Genomic DNA, 25,125 nt, shown 5'->3' on the forward strand with positions numbered 1-25,125 from the left:
CTGTTATTCTGCCTGTATTTTTCCAGTGGCTTTATTTGGGTGATGCATCCTTCCTGCACAAGGAATCCTTACACTGAAGCTTGCCCTTTGGGGGGGGGGGGGGGGGGGGGGGGGGGGAGGGAAGACACATGACAATCCTTGATTCCATTCATGCGATGGTGGTGCCATCTAGTGGCCTGCCTGGTGAAGTTTACCATTTTACCTTTACAGATCATAAGCACGGCACAGCAGGAAGGTTTAATAGACATTGCTTTGCAGTTATTTATTGAGGCCCATTTCTTGCAGAACTTCTTTGGCCCAGGACTAGAATCACTTTGTCTTTTCACAACACTGGGGGGTCTTGGTCTCTCTAAGTTTGCCCAGTCGGCTAGCAGAGGGCAGGCAATCTGGAACCTGATTCCATTCTCCCCCAAAATGAATGAATTAACTAAATAAATAAATAGATAAATAAGATTGGCATTTAAAATTACAATGAAAGCTCAGATTTTTCCACTCTTTTCTTCATCTAGGCTAGTGCTTTTTAATAAGAGGTTAAAACATGTCTTTTTCTCATAGTGACCTCTGTAGCAACGGAGGCTCTTACTGCTAATAAAATTATTAGCGGCAAGCTTAGTACAACTCCTCCAGCCCTCAAGCCCCTCCATCAACCCTTACTAGAATTTGAAAGTTTAATTTCCATCAGCCTCAGAGAACACCCAGAGTAGCTCAGGTCCCTTCCTATTGTTCTTCCCGTGTGATTTACCCATGGTATGGAGTGAAATGTTTAACTCAGAAGCTCTGATAGGTGTAAGCAGATTCTAGCTCTTACTCCACTGTTCGCTTTTGGAGGAAATGTTCTCAGCACAGGGTCTGGGTTTCTCCAAAGCTCATAAAGAATACAGTTACAGATAAGGTAACACAAGAAGCCAAATGCCAGGCCTGAAGTGCTTCCTGGGGGGAATGCAGTGCCCAGTCTCTCTTCAAAGTGTTGCCAAAGTACTCCAAGTCACTTTTCAAAGAAAAACTGAGACTTGCAGACATTTTGCGCCACACGCTCGGCTTTCAGCATACCGTCACGATGCGCCCGCCCTCAGGCTCTGGTTTCAATATCCGTAAATCTCGTTGTCCACCCAGGCAGACTCCGTGCTCCTCCCGACCCTATCGCTGCACAGCTCGTACAGTTCGTTGGTCACAAAGCCGCTCTCGGTGCTGGCGAGAGTCACAAAGCCACTCTCGGAGTGGGCCCCTGCCATGTTATCGTACTCCCCCGAGAGGTTATCCGGAGGGGAACTGGCTCCGTGTGCCAGCCGGAACGACGTATTCTTAGTGTCCGACCTAGCCCCACCCAAGTCTTCATCCGTTTGCTTTTTGATAACGTTGTAGATCTCCAGGCTGGGGCTGTTCCTCGTGTGAGGAGGCATCCACAAGGTGTGCTCCTTTGCTCTCACCTCTGTCCTTGCCTGTCTCCTGGGGAAAAGGCGGCAAAAAGGCAGATCAGTTTAAAGGGAAAGGTCCAGGGAGCTGAGCTGCACTTTTCTTCATGCAGAAAAATACCTAGCGTACATCTCAGTCACTCCCAGCACAAACTGCAAATGCTAGGGTTTTTTCGGATTGCCAGTTGCCTCCAGATTTTCAAGGAAACAAACCGGTAACCGATCCAATGTGGCTAGCAGCAAAAGGATTGGACTTTATTGAACTTGCCATCTTGTCATCCTTTTGCTGCTAGCTCCAGATTTTCAAGACAGCCTGACCTGGACCTGGTTTCACCTCCAATGCATGCAGGGACTTGTAGTCTTGTTTTTCTCATGGACTTATTTCAAGTCATTACTAAATGTGGCAGGGAGTCCTGCCTTCACCATGAGTGGTTTCTTCAGGACCTGTTTAAATAAACAGACCCCCCCCCCAAGTGTTAACATGGCAGGGATTTGCCACCAGGCAGCCCCCGCTATGGATACTGTCCTCGGGACCTGTTTCACTGACAGACCCTATGCATTAATCTGATGGGTTGCTGCAAAGTGCTTTTCTCAGGGAGGGCAATAAAAAAATCAGAACTACAAGTCCATGCATGCATACAATGGGGGTAAAACCAAGACTGGATCAGATTGTTCTGAAAAAAAATAAATAAATAAACCAGCTGGCCACCTTAGGATTTCTCGCGGTGAATTACTGTATTTACTTACCTTCTCATAACCAGCCAAAAGCACAACATCCCGGCCGTGATCATCACCAGGACCAAAAGAGGGACCGCAGGAACTAGGATGTAGTAGATATTCCCAATGCTTTCTAGGAGGGAGGGAGCGGAAACAAATCATGGTTTACAGCTGGAGCTTTGCAGTGCCTAAATCCCAAGAAATCCTTCCACCCTTGAACCTTAGTGGGGACTAGCAAGACCAGTACCACACTTCTGAAATCTGGATACTGAGGATCAAACCCATCTCATGCCTATTGCAAGGACTTAAAACAATTCATTCCTGTCTGGCTCAAAAAAAAAAGAGAAACCACAGCAAGGGTGGAAAGCTTTGGAGCTGTGACATTAGAGGTCAAGGTCTGACGATGTCAGCACATGAGAAAATTATCCCAAGCCCCAATCGCTTTTCTTTTCTTTTTTTTTTTTTTACTGTGCTGTCACTTGTAAGCTGTAAACTCAGCAGACAAAACCAATGGACACAGAACAGTGGCAAAAAGCATGTCAAAGCCTTAGGGGTAGATTTTCAAACATATGCGCACGCATCCATGTGCGTGTGGTTCCCGGCGTGCACACATGGACGTGCTGATTTTACAACATGTGCGTGCTGGCGCATGTATTTTATAAAATCGGGTGGCTGCGCGCACACGTGCGCCCGATGTTACAATCCGGGTGCGTATGTGTGGGCGGCGCGCGCAGGGGGGGGGTGTGTGTGTGTCAACTTTTGCAATTTCCGTACTGCGATGCAATCGGGCCTTCCCCAGGGAACTTCCCTACCTCCCTCCCTCTTCCCCCTCTCCTCCCCACCCCCTAAACCCTACCGATCTAATTTTTTTTGTTTCGCAACGTACTTCAGGCTTGGAGCAGAAGTAAGTTGCGCGCGCCGGCCGGCTGCCGACGCACGAGTCATCAGGACAACTAACAATGCCACTGAACTGGCCCGCCCCCCCCAGCTCACCCCTCCCCGTCCCTTTGAAGAGGCCCGGCATTTGTGTGTGTTTTGGGGTTTACGCGCCTGGCCGGGCCCCTTTGGAAATTTGCGTGATGTGCGCAAGGCCCGGCCAGGCGCGTAAACCCCGGGATTTACGCGCGCAGGCCTTTTAAAATCCGCCCCTTAGTTTTCGAATCTAGACTTCTCTTCTGGGAGCACAAAGTATTTCAACCCATTGCACTTTCTGAGCTCGTGAGGTCGAGGTGGCCTTGGAACAGTTACACTGGCCAAGCTTCGCTTTTATAGCAGACAGTCCTTTGATCTCAGAACACGTGGAATGTCTGCAGCGTTAAAGGTGTGAGCGAAGACTAAATAAATTCATAAACAGATCATTAAACAACAGTCATGGGGAGGCCAGTGGTTTCCCTTTGAAGATCCATTGGCAAGCCGGTGCTGCGGGGAGTCTGCACGGAATAGAAATCCCCGCATGTACTTAACCAGCTTTGCCCTAACCCCGCCCCTTTTCTCCATGTTTGGAGGGGAAAAAGGAGGGAGGGAATTGTCCAAGGCGTTTTTGTTTTCCTTGTAAATGCTCATTTACCTGTGGAAGTTCCTTTGAAATTTGCCCTCATAAAGGGCAGATTTTGAAAAAGATCTAGCCAGCTGACTAGAGAGTTAGCTGACTAGATCTACAGGGCTTACAACTGTACCGCCCCCTCCCATTCAGATCCTAAAAAATGATGAACACATTTCACACAGCCACATTATAAAGAGGTGTGCTCGGGGGAGAAAGCACAACTGAATTTCCAAATATAGGTGCCTAGTTTCCCCAAAGCGCATGGGTACGTTTGTGCCCATGCTACATATAAACAAGTTTTCAAAGAGAGAGTACCAGGGTAGTTACTCTTTTAAAATTCACTAACACTTAATGCAGGTACAAAAGTGCCCATCCAGTTTTCCCCTAGGTGGATTAGTGAAAATTGCTCCCATAGTGCCTGTGCCCTGAACGGTACCTTTAACTTCCTCCACTGTTACGTTTCCTCCTTCTTTAATGGGTTCTTCAGGGTCTTTGGGTCTTAATGGCATGGTTACAACCTCTGGGGATGGAGAAATGCAGGTGAACGTGAAAGTCATGCACAGTATTGGGGCCCCTTCTTCAGTAGGGAGTGCCCGGCACATTAAAATCACAGTAAAATGGGACCATATGGAACCTCCAACAGTCCATCCAGTCCTGATCCTCTGTTTCCAAGCCGGATCCGCTGTAACTATATCATCCCAGACAGGTGTTTGTCTAATCTGCTTTAGAAAACCCCAGAATATGGAAAAGATAACGGTGAAAAATAAGACCAAACTTGGAGAAGTTGCCCTGCATTTTAGCACTAGGCAGCCCTGGAGGAAGAATTTCAGCTGAACTGGCTTTGGAGCGATATCCCTTTAAGAGGTGTGATGCTCCACCTCCGTGACCGAGGTCCCCTTTATCAACCAATCAGATCGCTCAGTTTAAACTTAAGTGGTACAGGAAGGAATGCCGAGGAAGATTCCGGAGCTGTGGCGCAAGCAGGTGAGGGCTGACGTCAGCTCCTGAGAGGCTCGTCCTCCCTGCGCAGACAGGTGGCAGGTTCTGGACCCGCTTCGTATCGTGCAAATGGGCAGGACATACGTTTGTAAAATGTCCTTTTCATCGCATCTCTGAGCCTGATGCACTAAGCACATGATGATAGACACCTGGCAACTTGCTTACCTTGGGTCCCCTTTACAACCTCACCTCCCTACGCTTAAATTTGTATTTAATTTTTGACTCAGCAATTATGAGATTAAGTGTCACAGACCAAAATCACAGGTATGCATATTCAGAAAAAAAGAGTTTCTTTGCTCACCAATGCGAGAAGTGTTCTTTGCAGGAGTGGCTGCAGGTCTCTCTGAAATAAGGGAAAACATATCTTATTTATGAGCTATTACCCAGAATTGGATAATCAGTTCCGGTTCTCTTCTGCCTTCTAGAGGTCTGATTCGGCATAGAGTTGCCAACTGGCTCCAGATTTTCAGGACAGGCTGATCCAGTTCTGGTTTTACCCATTACCTGCATGGACTTCTAGTTCGGCTTTTCGTAGGGAAATCAACAGGAACTCCAGATCTACAAGTTCATGCAGGTAGTGAAGGGCGGACTTTAGCTTAAGGCTGGCAAAATTGATGCAAATATATTAAAGCATCGTTTCATGTCTATCCCCAGGAGTTGAACGTAGCATGGTGGAGCAGGATGCTAGGGTTCGAATTTCTGGTCTGACGGGGCTAGTAGGGGCTCATTTGTGTCACAGAAGCTTATGCATTTGAGGTCTGGGGAGGGTATTGAAGACCTTGTACCAAGGATGGCCAACTCTGGTCCTCAAATGCCACAAACAGGTCTGGTTATCAGGATGTCCACGATGAATACGCATGTGGTAGATCTGCATACCATGGAGGGACTGCATGCAAATCTATCTCATGCATATTCATTGTGGACATCCTGAAAGCCAGACTTGCTTGTGGCTTTTGAGGACCAGAGTTGGCCACCCTGTCGTATACCCTGACTCATAAGATAAAACATGGGGAATTTCTTCATTGTTTGTCATATTTACTGAAGGACTATATGTGCCAGTTCAGTCACTGGGTTCTTTACAAGGAAATCTGTTTGTTATTCTATTCATCAAGGAAGGCAAATTGCAGGGAACTCGGTATCAGATGTTCTCTGTTGCAGCCTCGGTGTTGTGGAGTAAATTGTTAGAAAGGCCACGAGCCACGACTGATCATATCTAGCATTTAGGAAAAAGAGTAAAAGAATGCTTTCTGTATAAGCATTTGGGGGCATTCAGTAGATAGATTCTGGACTTAGCTATAGTTAAAATCAACATGATTTGGAGCATTTTGTGTGTTTTATTATGGGCATTTTATTATGTTTTGTTTGGATTTATACTTGAAAATTATGATTATATCACTAATGCGCACTGGTTCTGGAAACCGATTTTGTGGAATTAAGTGAGAGAACTAACTAACTAAATAAATTGGCATTGAAGCAGGCTTGGAGGCAACAGATATCTCCTCCAGCCCTTGGCCAGTGAAGGGGATCTGTGTGGCCCCTGCATGCCATCTGGGTAGGAAGGATTAAAGCGGGAAAAATATGTTTTAAAAAAAAAGAATAATGGAGAACAAATCTGAAAGGAGGGTGTTTTTTTTTTTTTTTGTTTGTTTGGGTTTTTTTTTTTTTTTAACCAGTTCTTTGCCTCCCAAAGGGTCACCTTATTCTAATAAGTGAACTTATCTTAAGGTCCCAGGACAAAGCAGTTAAGCCAACTGGTCATCGGGGAAACCTTCGCAAACAGCGTCTGTCCCCATGAACCGGGAGGAGCTACGACGACATATGGCCCACACCAGGCAGTGTTGCTTTACCCAGGGAATATTTGCATATGAAGTTGTTTCTCATGTTACATCGGTCATCGTTCCACTGAAACATGTAGGGCCCTCCCATGCCGGCAGCTGCGGAGGGCTGGTGGTACATCACCACGCACACTTCACTCCCACACGAGGGCTCATCCACGTACCAGTTCCTGTATAAAAATGGGGGAACAAGTCAGGACTTGGTCAGGTCATATTTTCAGTCTAGTGTTCTACAGTTTCTTTTGTTAAATGTCGTACAGCAGTGAAGGCAGCCTGGTACCATTGGAACCATGAGAGCCAGGTTCCAATCCCTCCTCTGCCTCTCTGGGGCTCATGGTTATAAGGTCTTTGTTTATAGTCATTACGGTTACTCTATATGGATTTAGCTAATACAGGGGCTGATGTAATAAGCGGCGGTAAACCTTCTATTGTTTTTTGGGCGCTTAATTGCACGCTGATCTTACACGTGTATGTAATAATGCATTCAGTACAGAAAAACACACGCAGATACCCATGCAAAACCTGAGGCAGGTTTTGCATGGAAATGGCATATAAGAACATAAGAACATGAGGTTTGCCATCCTGGGTCAGACCAAGGGTCCATCAAGCCCAGTATCCTGTTCCCAACAGCGGCCAAGCCAGGTCACAAGTACCTGGATCCCAAGGAGTAGGTAAATTCCAAGTTGCTTATCCCAAGAATAAGCAGTGGATTTCTGCAACTCTCCCTTAATAATTGTTAGTAAACTTTTCCTCTAGGAACTTGTCCAAACCTTTTTTAAATGCAGCTATACTAATAGCTTTCACCATATCCTCTGGCAACGAATTCCAGAGCTTAATTATGTGTTGAGTAAAAAAAATATTTTCTCTTAGAACATAAGAACATAAGAAAATGCCATACTGGGTCAGACCAAGGGTCCATCAAGCCCAGCATCCTGTTTCCAACAGTGGCCAAACCAGGCCACAAGAACCTGGCAAGTACCCAAAAACTAAGTCTATTCCATGTAACCATTGCTAATGGCAGTGGCTATTCTCTAAGTGAACTTAATAGCAGGTAATGGACTTCTCCTCCAAGAACTTATCCAATCCTTTTTTGAACACAGCTATACTAACTGCACTAACCACATTCTCTGGCAACAAATTCCAGAGTTTAATTGTGCGTTGAGTAAAAAAGAACTTTCTCCGATTAGTTTTAAATGTGCCCCATGCTAACTTCATGGAGTGCCCCCTAGTCTTTCTATTATCCGAAAGAGTAAATAACCGATTCACATCTACCCGTTCTAGACCTCTCATGATTTTAAACACCTCTATCATATCCCCCCATCAGTCGTCTCTTCTCCAAGCTGAAAAGTCCTAACCTCTTTAGTCTTTCCTCATAGGGGAGTTGTTCCATTCCCCTTATCATTTTGGTAGCCCTTCTCTGTACCTTCTCCATCGCAATTATATCTTTTTTGAGATGCGGCGACCAGAATTGTACGCAGTATTCAAGGTGCGGTCTCACCATAGAGCGATATAGAGGCATTATGACATTTTCCGTTTTATTCATCATTCCTTTTCTAATAATTCCCAACATTCTGTTTGCTTTTTTGACTGCCGCAGCACACTGAACCGACGATTTCAATGTGTTATCCACTATGACACCTAGATCTCTTTCTTGGGTTGTAGCACCTAATATGGAACCCAACATCGTGTAATTATAGCATGGGTTATTTTTCCCTATATGCATCACCTTGCACTTATCCACATTAAATTTCATCTGCCATTTGGATGCCCAATTTTCCAGTCTCACAAGGTCTTCCTGCAATTTATCACAATCTGCTTGTGATTTAACTACTCTGAACAATTTTGTGTCATCTGCAAATTTGATTATCTCATTCGTCGTATTTCTTTCCAGATCATTTATAAATATATTGAACAGTAAGGGTCCCAATACAGATCCCTGAGGCACTCCACTGTCCACTCCCTTCCACTGAGAAAATTGCCCATTTAATCCTACTCTCTGTTTCCTGTCTTTTAGCCAGTTTGCAATCCACGAAAGAACATCGCCACCTATCCCATGACTTTTTACTTTTCCTAGAAGCCTCTCATGAGGAACTTTGTCAAACGCCTTCTGAAAATCCAAGTATACTATATCTACCGGTTCACCTTTATCCACATGTTTATTAACTCCTTCAAAAAAGTGAAGCAGATTTGTGAGGCAAGACTCTTATTAGTTTTAAATGTATTACCCAGTAACTTCATTGTGTGTCCCCTGGTCTTTGTACTTTTTGAAAGAGTAAACAGCTAATTAATGTTTACTCGTTCCATTCCACTCATTATTTTATAGACCTCTATCATATCTCCCCTCAGCCCGCTCTTCTCCAAGCTGAAGAGTCCTAACCTCTTTAGCCTTTCTTCATCAGGGAATTGTTCCATCCCCTTAATCATCTTGATTTCCCTTCTCTGTACCTTTTCTAATTCTGCTATAACTTTTCTGAGATGTGGTGACCATAACTGCACACAGAGCTCAAGATGAGGTCACACCATGGCGTGATACAGAGGCATTATGATATTCTCTGTTTTATTCTCCATTCCTTTCCTAATAATCCCTAACATTCTATTTGCTTTCTTGGCTGCTGCTGTTGCACTCACTGAGCAGAATATTTCAAGATATTTTCAACAATGACATCTAGATCATTTTCCCGAATGATGACTCCTAATGTGGAACCTTGCATTCTATAGCTATAATTTGGGTTACTCTTCCCTAAGTGCATCACTTTGCACTTCTCTACATTAAATTTTGTTTGCCATTTGCATGCCCAGTCTCTCAGTTTTGTAAGGTCCTCTTGCAATTTCTCACAGTCCTCTTGTGATTTGACAATGTTGAATAATTTAGTGTCATCGGCAAATTTGATCACTTCACTTGTTCCTCTTTCCAGGTCATTTATAAATATATTAAAAAGCATCAGTCCCAGAACAGACCCCTGCGGCACTCCATAATTCTCTTTTTTCCATTGGGAAATTTTACCATTTAGCCTTACTCTCTGTTTTCTATTTTTTAACTAGTTGGAAATCCACTGCCACCTATCCCATGACTTTCTAATTTCCTAAGAAGTCTGTCATGAGGGACTTGGTCAAATGCTTTCTGGAAATCCAGATACACTACATCTACCGGTTCACTTTTATCCACATGTTTATTTACGCCCTCAAAAAAAATGTAGCAAATTTGTGATGTCGTCTGCATATCCATTCCCAGGCTCTGCAGGGAGCTGCACTAGCAGGGAGAATGGTTAGTACCAGTATTCCTAAGCTGGGTCAGGGCAGCAGTTAAGTGAAAGTGCCTGTCTGGAGGTGCCCAAGGCTTGCTGATTGGGATCACTCCTACCCAGTGGCATAGCCATGGGCAGGCCGTGGCCCACCCCCTTTGGGCTCAGGCCCATCCAATCAGCATTGCCTGGTGGCCCAAGAAGAGATGCCCCTGTCACAGCGCCGCAGCAGACTCGCCAGGCGAGAGGAGGAAGAGGCCCGTGAGGCCGCTGCTGGACCCCATACCACTGGAGGGCGAGAAGAGGAGAAGGCCCGCAAGGCCTCTGAGAAGCGGAGTTGGACAGGGAGGCCGGCAGTTGAAGAAAAAAACCCAAAAAACCTCGCCAGAAGTAGCTCGTTCTCCTGCTTCTCCATGTGTGCTGGCCCTGCGGAATTCAAAACACGTGCAGCTGGTAAGAGCTCCATGATGATCTTGTGCATTATGAGATCAGCATAGAGGAGTGATAGCTGTGCGAGTTTAGAATATAGTGGGCAGGTACATGAGGAGGAGCAGCAGAACAGGATTTTGCTGCTGATAGGGAACCTGCCTGTGTATGTGAATAATAGCCTGCCTAGGTGTGTGTGAATGGTAGCCTGCCTGGGGGTGGGGGTGGGGATGGGAGCCTGACTCTGTGTGTGTGTGTGTGTGTGTGTGTGTGTGTGAGAATGGGAACCTACCTGCGGGGTTGGGGGGTGCATTAGTGAAAGCATACTTGGGGTCTGGGGGGTATGAATGGGAGCCTGCTTGGAGGGGATGTGAATGAGAGCCTACCTGAGGGCATGTGTGTGAGAAAGAGAGCATGTGGGAGTTAGAACTTGTGTATTTGGGAGTGGGAGCGTGCATATGAGAGAGAACATCTGAGAGTGAGAGCCTGAGTGAGTGCCTTGGGCACCTCCAGATAGTAGAAAGACTAGGGGGCACTCCATGAAGTTAGCATGGGACACATTTAAAACTAATCGGAGAAAGTTCTTTTTTACTCAACGCACAATTAAACTCTGGAATTTGTTGCCAGAGGATGTGGTTAGTGCAGTTAGTATAGCAGTGTTTAAAAAAGGATTGGATAAGTTCTTGGAGGAGAAGTCCATTACCTGCTATTAAGTTCACTTAGAGAATAGCCACTGCCATTAGCAATGGTAACATGGAATAGACTTAGTTTTTGGGTACTTGCCAGGTTCTTATGGCCTGGATTGGCCACTGTTGGAAACAGGATGCTGGGCTTGATGGACCCTTGGTCTGACCCAGTATGGCATGTTCTTATGTTCTTAAGTTGTTTGTGGAAGTGGGAGTCTGTATGAAAGAAAGCGTGTGTGTAGGAGTGGGAACCTGTGTGTATGTGAGAGAGAGCATGGAAGAGTGGGATCCTATGTGAGGGAGAGTCTGTGTGTGTATGAAGGAGGAAGGAAAGAAGACAAAATTAAAGAGACCCTGGAAAAGTAAAAGAGACAAGGGGGAAAAAGAAATTGGGAAGCTGATTAGAAAAATAAGATCAGACAACAAAGGTTAAAAAAAATTATTTTGCCTTTCAGCGATTGGAATATACCAGCTTTAGGAATTTGCAGTTCTTATATATTTGTATTTTGCTTTTTCTTCAGTATTCCGTGTGCACAGAATCTGGTTTCTCAGGCTTTGTATTTCAGTTTTTTCTTCATGTTTGTTTCTAATTTGTAGTCCTTTATTCTGTCTTAGGTAAGGGTCTGTCTGTCTGTGTTGTGCATGTGTGACTGAGATGCAGTATTTTAGCTAGCTTCTAGTTTCTCTTTAGAGATTTGTAGCAGTCTGGTTTGTTCTGTTTGCCCATTAAGTAGTGTATTAGTATTCTAGGGCCTGGTATAATGTTTGCCTTGCTGCCTTTTTATATATAAGATTGCTGATGTTTGAGTCCTGAGAGTTACTACTTTTATGGTATGGTAAGTTCTATTTATTTCATCATTCTTTTGCAGGGTTTGTGTTACTTCACAAGATGTTTGGCAGTGAAGGGAATTTGTTTTGCTGTCACTGAGATGACACTGGAATTTGAAATTTTTTTTTTTTTGCATGTCCTAGTTCTGTTCTGCACCTGTTGCAAATCATTTTATGATGATTATTATGATTATTGCTATTTTATTGTAGTTTTATGCATTTTTGGAAAGTGGATTCATAAAAGAATATATTGCTATTTGTTTTATTACGTGATTTGATCTGATGTTTCTGAAGTATTCTTTGTTTACTTTTAACATGATATTGTGTATTTATAAACTGCAATAAATATAAAATCAATTAATATAGATTAATAAGGCATTTTTAATGTTGGTAAGTGCTTGAAGTAATAGAATTAAAATATTTTAAAATGTCACTTATGATGCATGATGGCTGTTGCAAACTACTCAGAAATCCATTGTAGGGTGCCTGCTAAGGCATTATTTATCGATAAGAGTACAACTAGTAGAGCCTAGATCTGTGTGTCTACTGCCCATCCATGTTAACCTTGGGCCCCCTTCACTGCCACTGCCACTGCCACTTTGTCGACTTTTGGTTCCAGTGCTGTCCTGGCGATACAGTGGCTCTGGGCGGCGTCAGCATTTGTTTGTAGCCCCCCGGAGATTGCTGGTCTGTCCATTCTGGCTCCTGATCCATGCTGAGCAGCCCTGAGCGCCCAGCAAGGAAAAGGCTGCACACAGCCACACTAATGCCAGGATTGGAGTAAAAGGGCCAAAGTGGTAAGAGCTGAAACGATTTATTTTCAAATAGTGGTAACTTGAAATAGTTAAAAATAAGTCTGCATCATTTTTCCATTAGGGCCTGTTTTAGGGCCTGTTTTTCCCGTGGCTTTTTGCATCATGGCTTTTATGCGGGTACTGCGCGTGCATTAGGTATTCCGCAGTTTTTTTTTTGCGCGTGTCTCATTTGCATGCCATCTCTTTCTTGCATTCCATGTAGGCACTTGTTTTTGCCACACATGCTAAAAAGAATACATGCAGAAAAACAGTGCCGATTTCAGTGCGGGTCTTATTACATCGGCCCCACAGTGTGCATTCATAATAGGGAGGGGTTTCATAAAGCTACTGTATAGTGATGCTAACTGGTTAACTTTGTTTGGATATTCAACTGCAATTGTTTAAAGCTGAGACTGCATATCTGGTTAACTCTAACCGCACCAAACATCTGCTTAGATATAAAGCACCCACTGGTGTGGCCGCATTTAGGTGCACAAAAATGTATCTGGTTAGTGCAGAATATCGCCCTAACTGGATAAATTTGAAAACCCCCACCCTGAGCATGCCCCTCCCTAGACCCATTTCAATCCAGCTCATTTTCTGTACACAGGGATTTTGTACAGATTTTAGCCAGATCAAGGATAGCGGAGGGAGAATTTTTAAATTGTTAGATTTATATATTTATGCATCTGTGATACTTGTTAATCACTTTATCCCTTTGATACCCAAAGCAAGATACAGAATAAATGCGAATAAAAGCATGATACAAAAACATCACCGAGCACAATAAAAAAATATAAAAACATTAAAAAAAATAAAATAAAAAGTAAAATATAACTTCTATGCATGAAAAAAATTATACAAAATGAGAAGAGGTTAGTACACAATTTTAATCATAAATATCCTGATTAAGTCATTCACAATAAATACAATCACAAAAAACAAACAGCACAGAACCCCATTCCCTGCATAAACTTTTTGAAAATCGACCTTAATATTATTATTTTAAAAAAATGCTCATTATTAGTAGCTGTCAATACTAGATACAATTTTTAATGAATCAAAAGCTACAGATAGAGAGGGATAGGAATAACGCTAGCTCTACCCTTGTAGTTCTTCTGAGAATGAAACCCGCTCTGGTAAGTCAGAGCCCTAAACTCCGAGCCAGGAGAAGTCTTAGAATTCAAATGGAAATCTCTCTCTCTCTCGCTGCCGCTTGATGTGACCCTGGACCTCTTTGCCTCATTGGATCCAGTTTGAATTGGGAGTTAATAACCTTTCACTCCTCCCCTCTGAAAATATTCCAGCAGCCCAAGTATCACAGATGCTCATCTACCACAGAGATGGCTGGCAATGCATGTTGGAAGAAGTCTACATGAGGGGCACCACAGCAACAATCTGTATTGTATACCTACCAAAATCGGGGTTTGCTGCCATCAACCCAAGTGTACAGGCTCTGGCAGTCTGTGGTATTCTCCTGATCCTCTTCTGTCCTCCTAAGACCGAGCCAGAAGTCTCCATCTGAGGCCGAGAGGCTCAAAATGAACTTTTCAATCAGCTTTTGCTCTGCCTCTGATTCAATGCTGACCAGGTGGCCCTTGTCTCGTCGGCAGGTTTCCTGAGCTTCTTCGAAGTTCACCCTGCGCGAGGCATCGTGAAAGTAAACTATTTTGTAACAGGGCCGCTGAGTTCCCCCTCGGCAGATGGTCTGCCCTGAAAGAAAGAGAAGCAGAGTGGTTACTAATGGATGGCCCACATTCACAGAGAAGGATATGCCGACTGGAAGAGCACGTTCTCTGCCTCTCTGGTATTCTCAGGTTTTGCCCCTTGTGTGGTGATTTATGTCAAGCAACCCAAGCAACTAGAACGTTCAGTACAGGGCAAGTATGACACCCTCACCATGCATGCAGTTCTGCTGGCATTCATGGGCCAATGAATATCACAGCAGAGAACCCCTGAGATGTGCTATCTTCTTCTTCATGGTTCTTCTAAACTTCCTGTGCAGTTGTTTTATCACTTCCTCTGAGTTTAGGTCAAGTTTTGTAGGCAGAGTATGGAGGAAAATGCATTCCAGAGCCCAGAAAAAAAGAAGATGACAAGGGCCATAGGTGCCCCTGATTACGATCTCCATTGGGTTGCAATCAACGATGCACACAGTAGTGTAACCACAGTTCTAATCTTGACACGAGCATCTGTGTTGATTGTATGTAAGGAACTGGAGATCTTTTCAGCATTATAATCAAATGCTGTCTTTTGATATGAACATTGGCACGTATGGCTTGCTAGTTCTCTTTCTGTTCAGCATTCCTCTTTGTTTCACCCATGTTTGTAGACCTTAAACATTTTTTAATGCCATCATCCCTGATCGCTCTCTGCTTTCCTCCATCCTTTTGCTCATGCCCTCCAGGAGTAAGATTATCTAATTTTCCACCAGAACCTCCAGCTACATAAACAGGCATTTGAAATATGATGTTAGAGAAAAATTCTGAAGACTAGCTGGAAGGATGCAAGCTCAAATGAAAGAGAGCATGAGATAATTTGAGCTGGAAGAACTTTGGTAAATAATCTGGTCAAAAGGAAAATGAGATTTTCTGGATTTTCTTCATCTATATCCTACTTCTGAGAAGGTTTCTGTACATAGTAACCTTTTCTTTAGCTAAGCTCCTCTAAGAAACTCCTAAGAATCCCCAAAATAATTTTGTATTAAAACAGGGGTAGGCATTTTCGGTTCTGGAGTGCTACAAACAGGTCTGGTTTTCAGGATATCCACAATGAATGTGCATGCAAATGTGCGTTGCAGATTTATCTCATGCATATTCATTGTGGATAACCTGAAAACCAGACCTGTTTGTGGCACGTCAGGACTAAAGTTGCTTCCCTCTGTTTTAAAACAACCTATTAGAGAAAGAAAATAACATCAATGTTGTAGTATCCAATGTACTGTTATTACAATCGCTGCTCACTTGCACTTTTTTTCTATAGTAAGGAGCGTAACAAATGGAGAAAGTGCATGCGCAGATGTACACTATAGCGGGATATTTCTGTTCTCGGGGAAGCACTGCCTTTGCTATTGTAGTACAGTCTGCAAACCTTGCTGCAAGACACAGATAACATACCTGCACCAAGAAATATGTCCGCTATGGAGGAAATGTAGCAGGAAAGAAACAGAAATGAAGAGAATTTAGATTACACACAGTGTATGCACTCTGCAGTATTATTGTCAGTGATTAGTTCAGTCATTCTGCAGGTCTTTAATACCTTCTGGTGAAGCAGGCACTTCCATCTCATATATCCATGTCAATAAAATGCTCAACTGCTCTTCGGAGAAATAAAATGTAAATTCTGAAATATAGCTAGTTACTATCTGGCAATTATTTCATCAATGGGTAATAATACAATCCTGGGGGATAAGAGATGATGCAGATATGTTAAAGCAACTAGGATTATCTCTTGAAATTTGGATCAATTACCTGCTTGGCTGTTTAGTTCTGCAAAAAACAGTCTTATGCAACATTTGACTTGTATAGTGGCTATATCACTGAAAGAAGGTATTTATCCATCCCAGCTTAAACAAGCTTTTCTCAGACTAATTAAAAAACAAACAAACAAACAAAAAAAATCATTATCAGTGGTTGAACCAGGAAAGATTAGACCAGTTACAGATCTGCCTCAGTTGGGCAAGTTTATTGAAAAAGCTCTTTATGCAACTGGAAGAGTTTTTAGAGGATGTAAAGGGGTTAGATAGATATCAATCAGGATTTTGAGGAGGTTTTAGTACTGATCTCACCAATGATATTCTGAAGATTTTGGAACGGGGGTCATGCAGCTATATTGGTTGTATTAGATCTTACAGTGGCATTTGACACTTTTGACCACACTATTTTATTATGATTTCTATTATATTGGCTACATTCCTGTTTGAAAGATTGGATACAGAAGGTGGTTTTGGATGAAGCTGAGTCTTTTTCTTCAGAATTAAAGTATGGAGTCCCTCGGATCAATTCTTTCATCATTACTGTTCAATATTTATATTAGCTCATTGGGTAAACAGATATATAATAACCAATTCCATATTTAGCTATTTGCAGAAAACATTCAGGTATGTGTTGAAGTTGGTTCTGATCCTTTGAAAGCTATTCAAAATTTAAATAGTTGTTTGATGTCTAATTCACATTTGATGAGGGTTCACAAGTTAAAACTAAACCCCGGAATGTCTGAAGTTATGCTGATTGGAAAAAATATTTTTGAAATACCTGATGATGTGATTACTATTAATTGGGTACCAGTGTGCTTTAGAGATAATGTCAAGAGCCTGGGTGAGGAATTAGATTCTTATCATTGGAACTTCTAGTTCAAAATATAGCAAAAGTGGCTTTTTCTTCATCTCTCTAGACTTCGGCATTTGGGTCCCTGTTTATATTAAGAGGCACTGACATTTGCTATTTACACCTTGGTACAAAGCTGTTTGGATTATTTAACCTCTTTACATGGGTTTACCTAAAAGGATTGTGCGGAAATTGCATTTGGATCAAAATGAAGCAGCCCGGCTCTGGACAAAAACTTGGAATTGTACGGTCTGGGGTACTGGATAGCATGGGGTTAACTTGCATGGAGCGGCAGTTACTACCCATAACATAAGGCATGGGATTACTACCTTTAACCAACAAACCTTGATGCTTTTTATGCAACTGCAACATTGCTCTCTGCTTCAACGGTGGGGGGACTGGGAATTGGATTCAGACAACAATCAACCCGGGCCCTGATTTGTTCAGTCTGGGGTACTGATCAGCAGATGTAAAAGAATAAAGCACAGGACTGCTTCTATGGCCAAGTCCATAAGCAAAGTACGTCAAGCAGCACTGTCTACTTTTTCAAGAAGGCTCATCACCTATTAAAAATGTTGCTAGCAGAAATTTTTTATGGGTTATCATAAGGCTTGGGGATAACTGCACGGAACGGCAATTACTATACCGTCCTTAAGAGAAACATGGGGGGTGACCTTCACGGCAGATAACTACTACCATAAGAAGCTTGCTGGGTAGATTGGATGGACCTTTTGTTCCTTTTCTGTCATCATTACTGAGTTACTGCGTGTTACACCTATTTTACAATCTCTATGTTGGTTACCACTTGAGTTTCCTTCTCTTTTTTAAATTCTGTCTTTAATTTTCAGAATCTGGTCCACAAATGACCCACCTTACTTGAGAGATTGCTTGATCCAATATGGTTCTGGGCTTTGTTTACGTTTATCTGACGATTGATGAAAATTCCTGCTCAAGGTGAGAGAAGTTTATAGCCACAAGGAAAAGAGCTTTCTCACCTTGTGGAATTGACTTCCAAAGGAATTTTGATCTATAAAAGACCTTGCTATCTTTAGGAAAACCATTAAGACATGGTTATTCCAGCAGGTTTATAACTTACCATGATTATTGTTTATGATGGCTGTTTGGTTTAATCTGTGGGGGTTAGAAGTGGATATAAATTTTGATGGATTATTGTTCTGCTAAGAATTTTTTGTGTTGTTTTTATTGCAATTTGAAATATTGTTGTAAACTTGCCTTGAGCATTGTGGTTTTAAATGAAAGCTGCTGCCACTGCTGCTAAGATGGTTTGGAGGCAGTGAGATGCAAGGAATGGTGGGGAATCTCAGACTGGGAGTGCCCCTCGGACACCGCCTTCCTCAATCAGTGGAGCCAACGAAGGCCACAGGGAGACCCACTGGCTCACTGATTGCACTTTGGCCATGGGAGGTGGTGGATTCTTCTCTGCCATGGCTCCGAAGAAGAAAGCCTATTGGCTGGCTGATGATGTCACTAGGAAAGGCAACACGTATCAGCCACTTTGATTAAGCAAGACCTGAAAGGGTAAATGATAAAGGGATTTTAACTAGAAAATGGAGCAGCTGGAAGTCTTACAACAGCAACAAGAATGAATGAAGGTTGTTCCTAACAAGTGTAATAAATGAAGGAGGAAAATTGAATTTGTAAAAAAAAAAAAAAAAAAAAATTGGCATGCATCAGCAACAGAACAGGCAGGGACTGTGGACCCATCCTGCTCGATGCATCGCTGCTTCTCTTCAGCTTCCTCTGGCACTGGAAGAGATGGAGAGCGAGGACCCCCCCCCCCCCCGGGACAGGCAGGTGTGTGCCGCTGACTGACACTCATCCAAGCCCGCATGCCACTCCTTAGCTGGATTTCTGACCAAAAATGTATTGCCCTCTTGAGTTTCTCCCCCTTCAACTGCTGAGAAATCTAATCATCAGCACAGCGACGCAATTGAACTGTTTGGGTTTCTAGGAAATCAGATGATTACTTATTCAGACCATGACCAAGGACTTGCAGCACGCTAACCTTACTCAACAGCTTGTCTGCTGTTGCCACGTGAGCTCGGGGAGGCCAAGCTCAAGTGATTTATTCAATTTCTCAACTTTGCCCAGAAAGTTTACGTTGAAAGAAGACCTTGGAGTCCAACCCTCTCCTGAATGCCCAGGATTTCTCTCTGCATGGTCGTCCAGGGGAAGGCAAAAAAAGAAAACCTTGCACCTCCCTAATCTGCTTAGCAGCAGCAGGGCTGCCTTAATCACTTAAAAGGCCACAGTGTAAACGTCTGTGGATGGGGCCCCCTTTAGGTTTATTTGCATACTGACAGCTGCCATCTCTCCCCTCCCCTCCCCCTCTTCTCCTTCCCTCCCCCCCCACCATTGCCCACTCCTACAGCTTCTTTCCATTGTGTCTGATGGATGGAAGGGCAGCTGAATGGAGGTTCTGCCCCTTGCGGATCAACAAACACACTTTTGCCTTTTTTTTTTTTAGCCTAGGCAGGCCGATGCAAGCACACTCCCATCTTCTGGCCTGTGCGGGCCGATGCGAGCCATCTTCCTCCTTCGGGCCTGTCTGAGCTGCTGCAAGCACAGTGTTAAGGGCCTTGCACTGAGGGGGCCGATGCAATACAGTGCGCTCAGCCGAGCGCACTGTTTAAACCCATGGTTGGATGCGGGTTTTGGACTCGCATCCACAACCCCTTATTCCATAAGGAGATTAGCGCGTCCAAAACACGTGTCCAACCCCCCCCCCCCCCATGAAACTAATAGCACTCATCACGTGAAAATGCATGTTGAAGAAGCTATTAGCTATTCTCCCTGATTGAAAAAAAAAATGTGCACCCTCAACGCACAGTGACACAGGGTGACACAGACTCCCTCTATTACCAGACTGTGAAGCAACAAAGATTCCTACAGAAATGTCACTCAGAACTCATCTAGCAAACCTGCTACTCCAAAGGGCAACAGCCATCTCTAGGAAAAGGGAAAACAGGACAGGCCGGGCTGCTACAGATCCCTTCACATTCTAGCAGAATACCTCACTTTGGTTACACAGACCCTCACCAATCACGGAGTAAGTTGCCATAAATTAGAAATAGAAATATGCAGGGGGGAAACCCCCCCCCCCAAGCATCCAGTCCAGTGTCATCAGGTCCCACCCTGGGGAGTGAAGGAGAGGAGGAGCTGGATTAAGGGGGGACAATAGTGTCTATTCATTGCTCTGCAATGCCTGCTCCAGGTTTACCCCTTTCCGCCTATGCCTGAATGACAGGAGGGAGGGCTGGATGCCTGGATCAGTTAGCAACCTGGGTCTTCTTTGCTGTGATTTGATGGGTCTGATCAAGATTGCCCCCCTTCCCCCCCCCCTCCGTTCGCTGCCTGCTTCCAGGGAGAGCAGGTGCTGGAACAGGAAGCAGGGGGTTATTCTGTGCTGCCTGGTGCTCATGCAATGGACCCCCTGCTATGCAAGTGGCCCCAAACAACAGTGAAAAACAATCCCTTCCCAATCTCAAACATGGTGATTGGCTCAGACTCTTTGAAGGCCAGGGAAACAGATTTGGTGTCATAGGGAAGAAGGAGAGAAGCATTCTGATAGACATTTCAATGGCCCCTTCCTGCAGAACTCTCTACTTCTAAGGAGGTCTCCATCTGCTGCCCAGGATATGAGAAACTCACAGGGTAATAATAATAACAAACCATTATTACTCTGCTTATTGCAGGTCGTACCAGATTATTACATGTGCCTCCCCCCCTCAATCAGTGCCCTGGATTTACAGCTTTCTTGCCTGTATCTTGCCAGATGGTGGGGGATTTCCTGCGATGCTCTACCTCCAATGAGCAGAAGAAAGGCTGGGCAGGGCCTGTGTCTCGGTACCAGTGCCGGGAAATGTGTTTCTTTCTTAAATAACATGGAAGTGATTTTATTCTACCTGTGACTCAGGACCTGTGCTCGCCAAGGCTCTTGCAAACAAGCGTATCTGGTTTGGGAAACTGCATTTTTACGAGTACTGATAATTTATACTTTAAGTGCCTGTAATATTTTTTTTTCTTTTGGATCAAGTAGTATTGTGGTTTGCAAAAATAACAAAACTTTCCAGTTGGATAAGCCATGCTTTTTGCTGGCTCCTTCTCCCATATTCTTTAGAGCAGCCCGATTATTTATTTACTTATTCCAAGGATTTACTACTTGCTCTCCTACCGTGCTACTCAGAGTCAAGTACAAGGTTTCGAGTGATTTACATCCATCTGACAGAGAAGGCAGAATAGACAGTATCATAGGTCTGGATCGGGACCAGGGGGCATGACTGAGGGAGTACAAGAAGTAGTGCAATGCATATAATACAGTACAATTTATAGTGCAATGCAGTGCAGATTATACAAAATAGGCTGACAGTTATGTAACATGTGGGTAGGTATGCAGTGCACTAGGGTCAATGCTGCCTGCAGGGGTGGTCGGATTGCTGGGATAGGATTCAGGATCCTTTCTGTTCCACAGTTACTTCCAACTTTCATGTGTAACTGAATAGGAAAAAAAAAACAAAACCCTCCAGCTGAAGCAGCTTAAAAGTAACATTTTGCATCTCTTCTGCCCCATGGGGGCTGGAGATGCGGCTGAAGCATCTTCGTTCAAAGCCCCTGGAGAGCAAAGGAGTCTAGAAGACCACTGCTCGAGGGCGACATCTAGTGGCCTGACTCTGGGTGCACATGGACCGAGTTCCAGTGGGAGCAAGGTCTGTGGCCCTCTGGCCAAGGGTCCTTCTCACTGCGGTTGCTGAGCTAGATGAAATGGGGAGGAGGGGGGCTGGAGGAACATCCCTAGGTAAAGTGTAAATGAAGACCCACAGTACAGGCTGGTTTGAATTGAGGAAGCCCACAGGAGTGGGAAGGATGTGTCAGAACATCCCAGGTCTGTACTGAAAGGAACACTGTCCTCTGGTACAGACAAAACAGATCAAATGCTTGCAACATGATTTTTTTTTTCTCTAATATCCGAAGCTGGTATATCAGAAGCAAATCTAGCTTCAGCTATAGGACGAGGGACGCCTGTCAAATTTCACAGGTGCAATCCCTTGGAAGTTGTTTTGCTCATCAGAATCGTCTTTCCAAATACCTTTTTGTCCTATCGTTACTGATCCAGGATGTCTCCGTCTTACCGTAAAAGTAAAAAGAAAAAAAAAAACGGAGAGGAGGGGAGCATTCCATTTTCTGTGACTAAAGCACCGGGATTACCCCCCGTATGATGATCTTAGTATAGTCAGTGAATTTTTTTCAAAGGCTGTTCTGAATGCATTCCATCATCTAATATAGTAGATCAGCGCATCTACCAAAATCAAACCTTTCCAAGTCACTTCATGTGACTCTTCCAACGCAGGCTTATCCCTTTGCTGAAAGTAGAGGGATCCGGCTGCAGCTTCTGCACTAATACACAGGAGCATAAGTTCCCAGTCACTCCTGTGCAATGGTTGCTTTTAAGCAGACAGTAGTTTGGAGCTGAGGGAGGGAGTATAAAACTCCCAAAGCTAGTCCATTAAAAAGGTATCACTTTGTTTTTGGATCTTTAGTTTAGTGGACCAAGACGGCCACCGCATTACTTTTCTACTTAAAAAAGACCCATCAGTAAAAAAAACCCAAGAGTGCGATAGCTTGATACAATATGAAGATGGGCAGCAGTGAGTTCAAATCTGTCCTGGTCTCCCTCTCCCTCTACAATATTCAAAAAGCACGAAGACGCATTCAAAACGCGAATACATGGGATGCCAGGTGTTAACTTTCATTTGCCTCGCTCACGTTCTCTGACAATAGCAAGTTTACAAAAATAAGTAAATGCACTTCGAAACCCTGACGCTCACGCCAGTGAAACTCAGACAAGAAACTAATTGAAAAAAAACCCCAAAAACATCTAAAGCGAGCTTTAAAAAAAAAAAGTTATTCTCTAACTCCGGGTGGTCTTAAAGCAAATAAGTACAAAGCCAGCCACCACTCTCTCCAGGGGTGGATCGGGGTCCCCTGCTGTCTACAGCACATGCAACAGCTGGCGCTTACCGCTGGACAGGCGGGATCCTCTGCAGAGGCTGGAGACGAGCAGGAGGGCGGCTGCCAGGGCTTTCCTGGGATCCATGCTCGCCTTCCCCGGAACGAGCTGCTTCACTCGCAGACGGAGAGAATCCGAGTCTGGGCGCAGCCCTCACCTGCAGCGGCAGCGGCAGCCACCCCGGGTCAGTGCACAGGGAGCAGCCCAGGAGCCCCCGGCGAGGATCGGTACGAGGCGACGGCAGCCCGGAGAGCCCAGCAGCAGCAGCAGCAGCAGCAGCTGCATCTTCTCATTTCCAGGGGCACCTCGGGGAGCGCCCAGGGGCGCCCTGCCTGCAGAAGCGGAGGTCCCAGCAGGATGGAGGTGCAGGCGGCAGAGAGGAGAGAGGAGGCGGCGAGCAGCTCAGATCTGGCCTTTGCAGTTCAGTTTCCTAAAGCTGCGGCACAAAGGGGGGAGGGGGGAGTGGGGAGAGGGAGGGAAGTGGTTGAGGCTTTTTTTTTTTTTTTTTACATTTTTTTTCCTGAGCAAATTTCCTCTCGACCAAAGGAATTTGAAAGAGGGAGAAAATAACTCACAGTAAGAGGACTTGAGTGGTAAAAAAAAAAAAAGAAAAGAAAAGCTGGAAATAACAAGCCATGCACTGAAACAACAGGCTCTTTCTTACTTCTGTGCAGAAACCTAAAGTGAGACTGAAGGAGGATGGCTTGAATGGGTACAGCTTGCTCCCTCTGAAGCACAAAGCAGCTCAATGACACCATTCCCACTTAGCGCCAAATAAATCGGACCCCCCCCCATCCCGCTTCTCGATCATTTCCAGCGGGAAAGAAAATGCCATTGCTGAACAGCAGCGGTCAGGGCTGGCTCCAGGGCAAAGGGCATCCCGACCTCCTGGCCTGTGCATGGCTTAGCTTGGTGGCTGTTTCATGCAAATGTTCTCTATAAGTGAGTACGTGGAGCAGGGGGCTCCTCCTCGGACATCGGACCCCTGCCATTTACCCCACACCAGCATCCTCTCCCCTGCAACTTAACCACCCCCCCAGCATCCCCTCCCCTTCCTTTTAACCACCCCATCCCTATCCTCCTCTTTCCTGCCTCTTAACCACTCGCACCCCCAGCATTCTCTCTTAGCCCCTATTCCCAACATCCTCTTCCAAACTATCCCCATCCCCTGCCTCTTATCCCCCCAACCCCAGCATCCTCCCCCTGCCTCTCACCCCCCCCCCATTCCCCGCATATTCTCCCCTGCCTCTTAACCACCCCCCCACCCCCAGCATCCTCTCTTCCGTTTCTTAACCCCCACTTCCTGCTGCTGTCACCATCAAGGCATCTGCCTATGCCTTCCTCTTCCCCTGACTCCCCAGGCAAACTGCCCGTTTAACAGCAGAGTCACCACCACCACCACCATGCTTCCCAATTTGTGCCAGCCCTGCAAGCCGGTTCAAAACGTGCAGCCGGGACCGCCTGCAAGGCGAGGCACAACACAAGACCAGCCTACAGGAAGTGCTGACCCTGAATCGGCTTGCGGAGCTGGCACCCGTGGGAAGGAGCAGTGGCAGAGCTGGCAGTGGCTTCCACTGCTTCCTGGGCTCTCCCGTCAGGGCCAGGCCCGGGTGGGCCTGCACAACCTCGGGTGCAGCGCGCGTGTGCGTGTGTGTGTGGGGCGCACACCACGGGGAACAGTGCTGCTGGTGGCCACAGCAAGTGGTACCCCCAGGCGACCCCCCCTAGCCGGCACTGGCAGCAGCCTCTCTCCCTCCCTTCCCAAACCGGGTAAAACATTAGAGTCCGGCCTGAGGTCTTTTTAGTGTCTGGGACTGTAATGCTCTGTCTCTCCGGATGCTTTTTGGCTTCCTTGCCCTGGCCTCCAGAGTTTGTTTTTCAGCTCATCTGTTTTATCTCCCTGCTGGATCTGATGATGTGCTCCTGTTGTCCTGGACAGTGCTGTGGATAGGGTCAGGAGAAGCAGGAAGGCTGACTAACCCCCGTGTCATCACCCTGGCCAATTCCTCCTGGATAGATAATTATTGTGGAGCTTTACATGAATGGGCTGCAACTGGCAGGCTAACAGGATTAACTACTGTGAGGGACAGTAAGTGCAGCCTTATCTAGCAGACTCAAAACACCAGTCTGCCTTTCACATTGTACGCAATAATTCAGTTAAGCTTTTAGCCAAGGGGTTGCAGCAAAATCGCCAGCTCTTTACTTAAGGAAGCTCCATTTTTAGAGCCAGAAATGTGCAGCTCCCCTCTCCTCCATATCTACCATCTAAAAGTTCTTTAATATAGTTAAT

The 25,125-nt window shown here is 45.0% G+C and overlaps 1 protein-coding gene across 1 annotated transcript; it reads right to left on the reverse strand.

The window, feature by feature from the left end:
• Positions 1 to 231: 231 nt before the first annotated feature.
• On the reverse strand, positions 232 to 23,271 carry LAYN (layilin). The gene is made up of 7 exons (XM_029573563.1): positions 22,847 to 23,271; positions 13,898 to 14,195; positions 6,519 to 6,676; positions 4,973 to 5,014; positions 4,109 to 4,192; positions 2,160 to 2,262; positions 232 to 1,446 (listed from the first exon to the last, which is right to left on the reverse strand). Exons 1-7 carry the CDS (start codon positions 22,920 to 22,922, stop codon positions 1,083 to 1,085), a joined length of 1,125 nt encoding a protein of 374 aa, XP_029429423.1. The 5' UTR covers positions 22,923 to 23,271; the 3' UTR covers positions 232 to 1,082.
• Positions 23,272 to 25,125: the final 1,854 nt, after the last annotated feature.

This window comes from Rhinatrema bivittatum, chromosome 12 (assembly GCF_901001135.1).
Source record: "Rhinatrema bivittatum chromosome 12, aRhiBiv1.1, whole genome shotgun sequence".
Lineage (NCBI taxonomy): Eukaryota > Metazoa > Chordata > Amphibia > Gymnophiona > Rhinatrematidae > Rhinatrema > Rhinatrema bivittatum.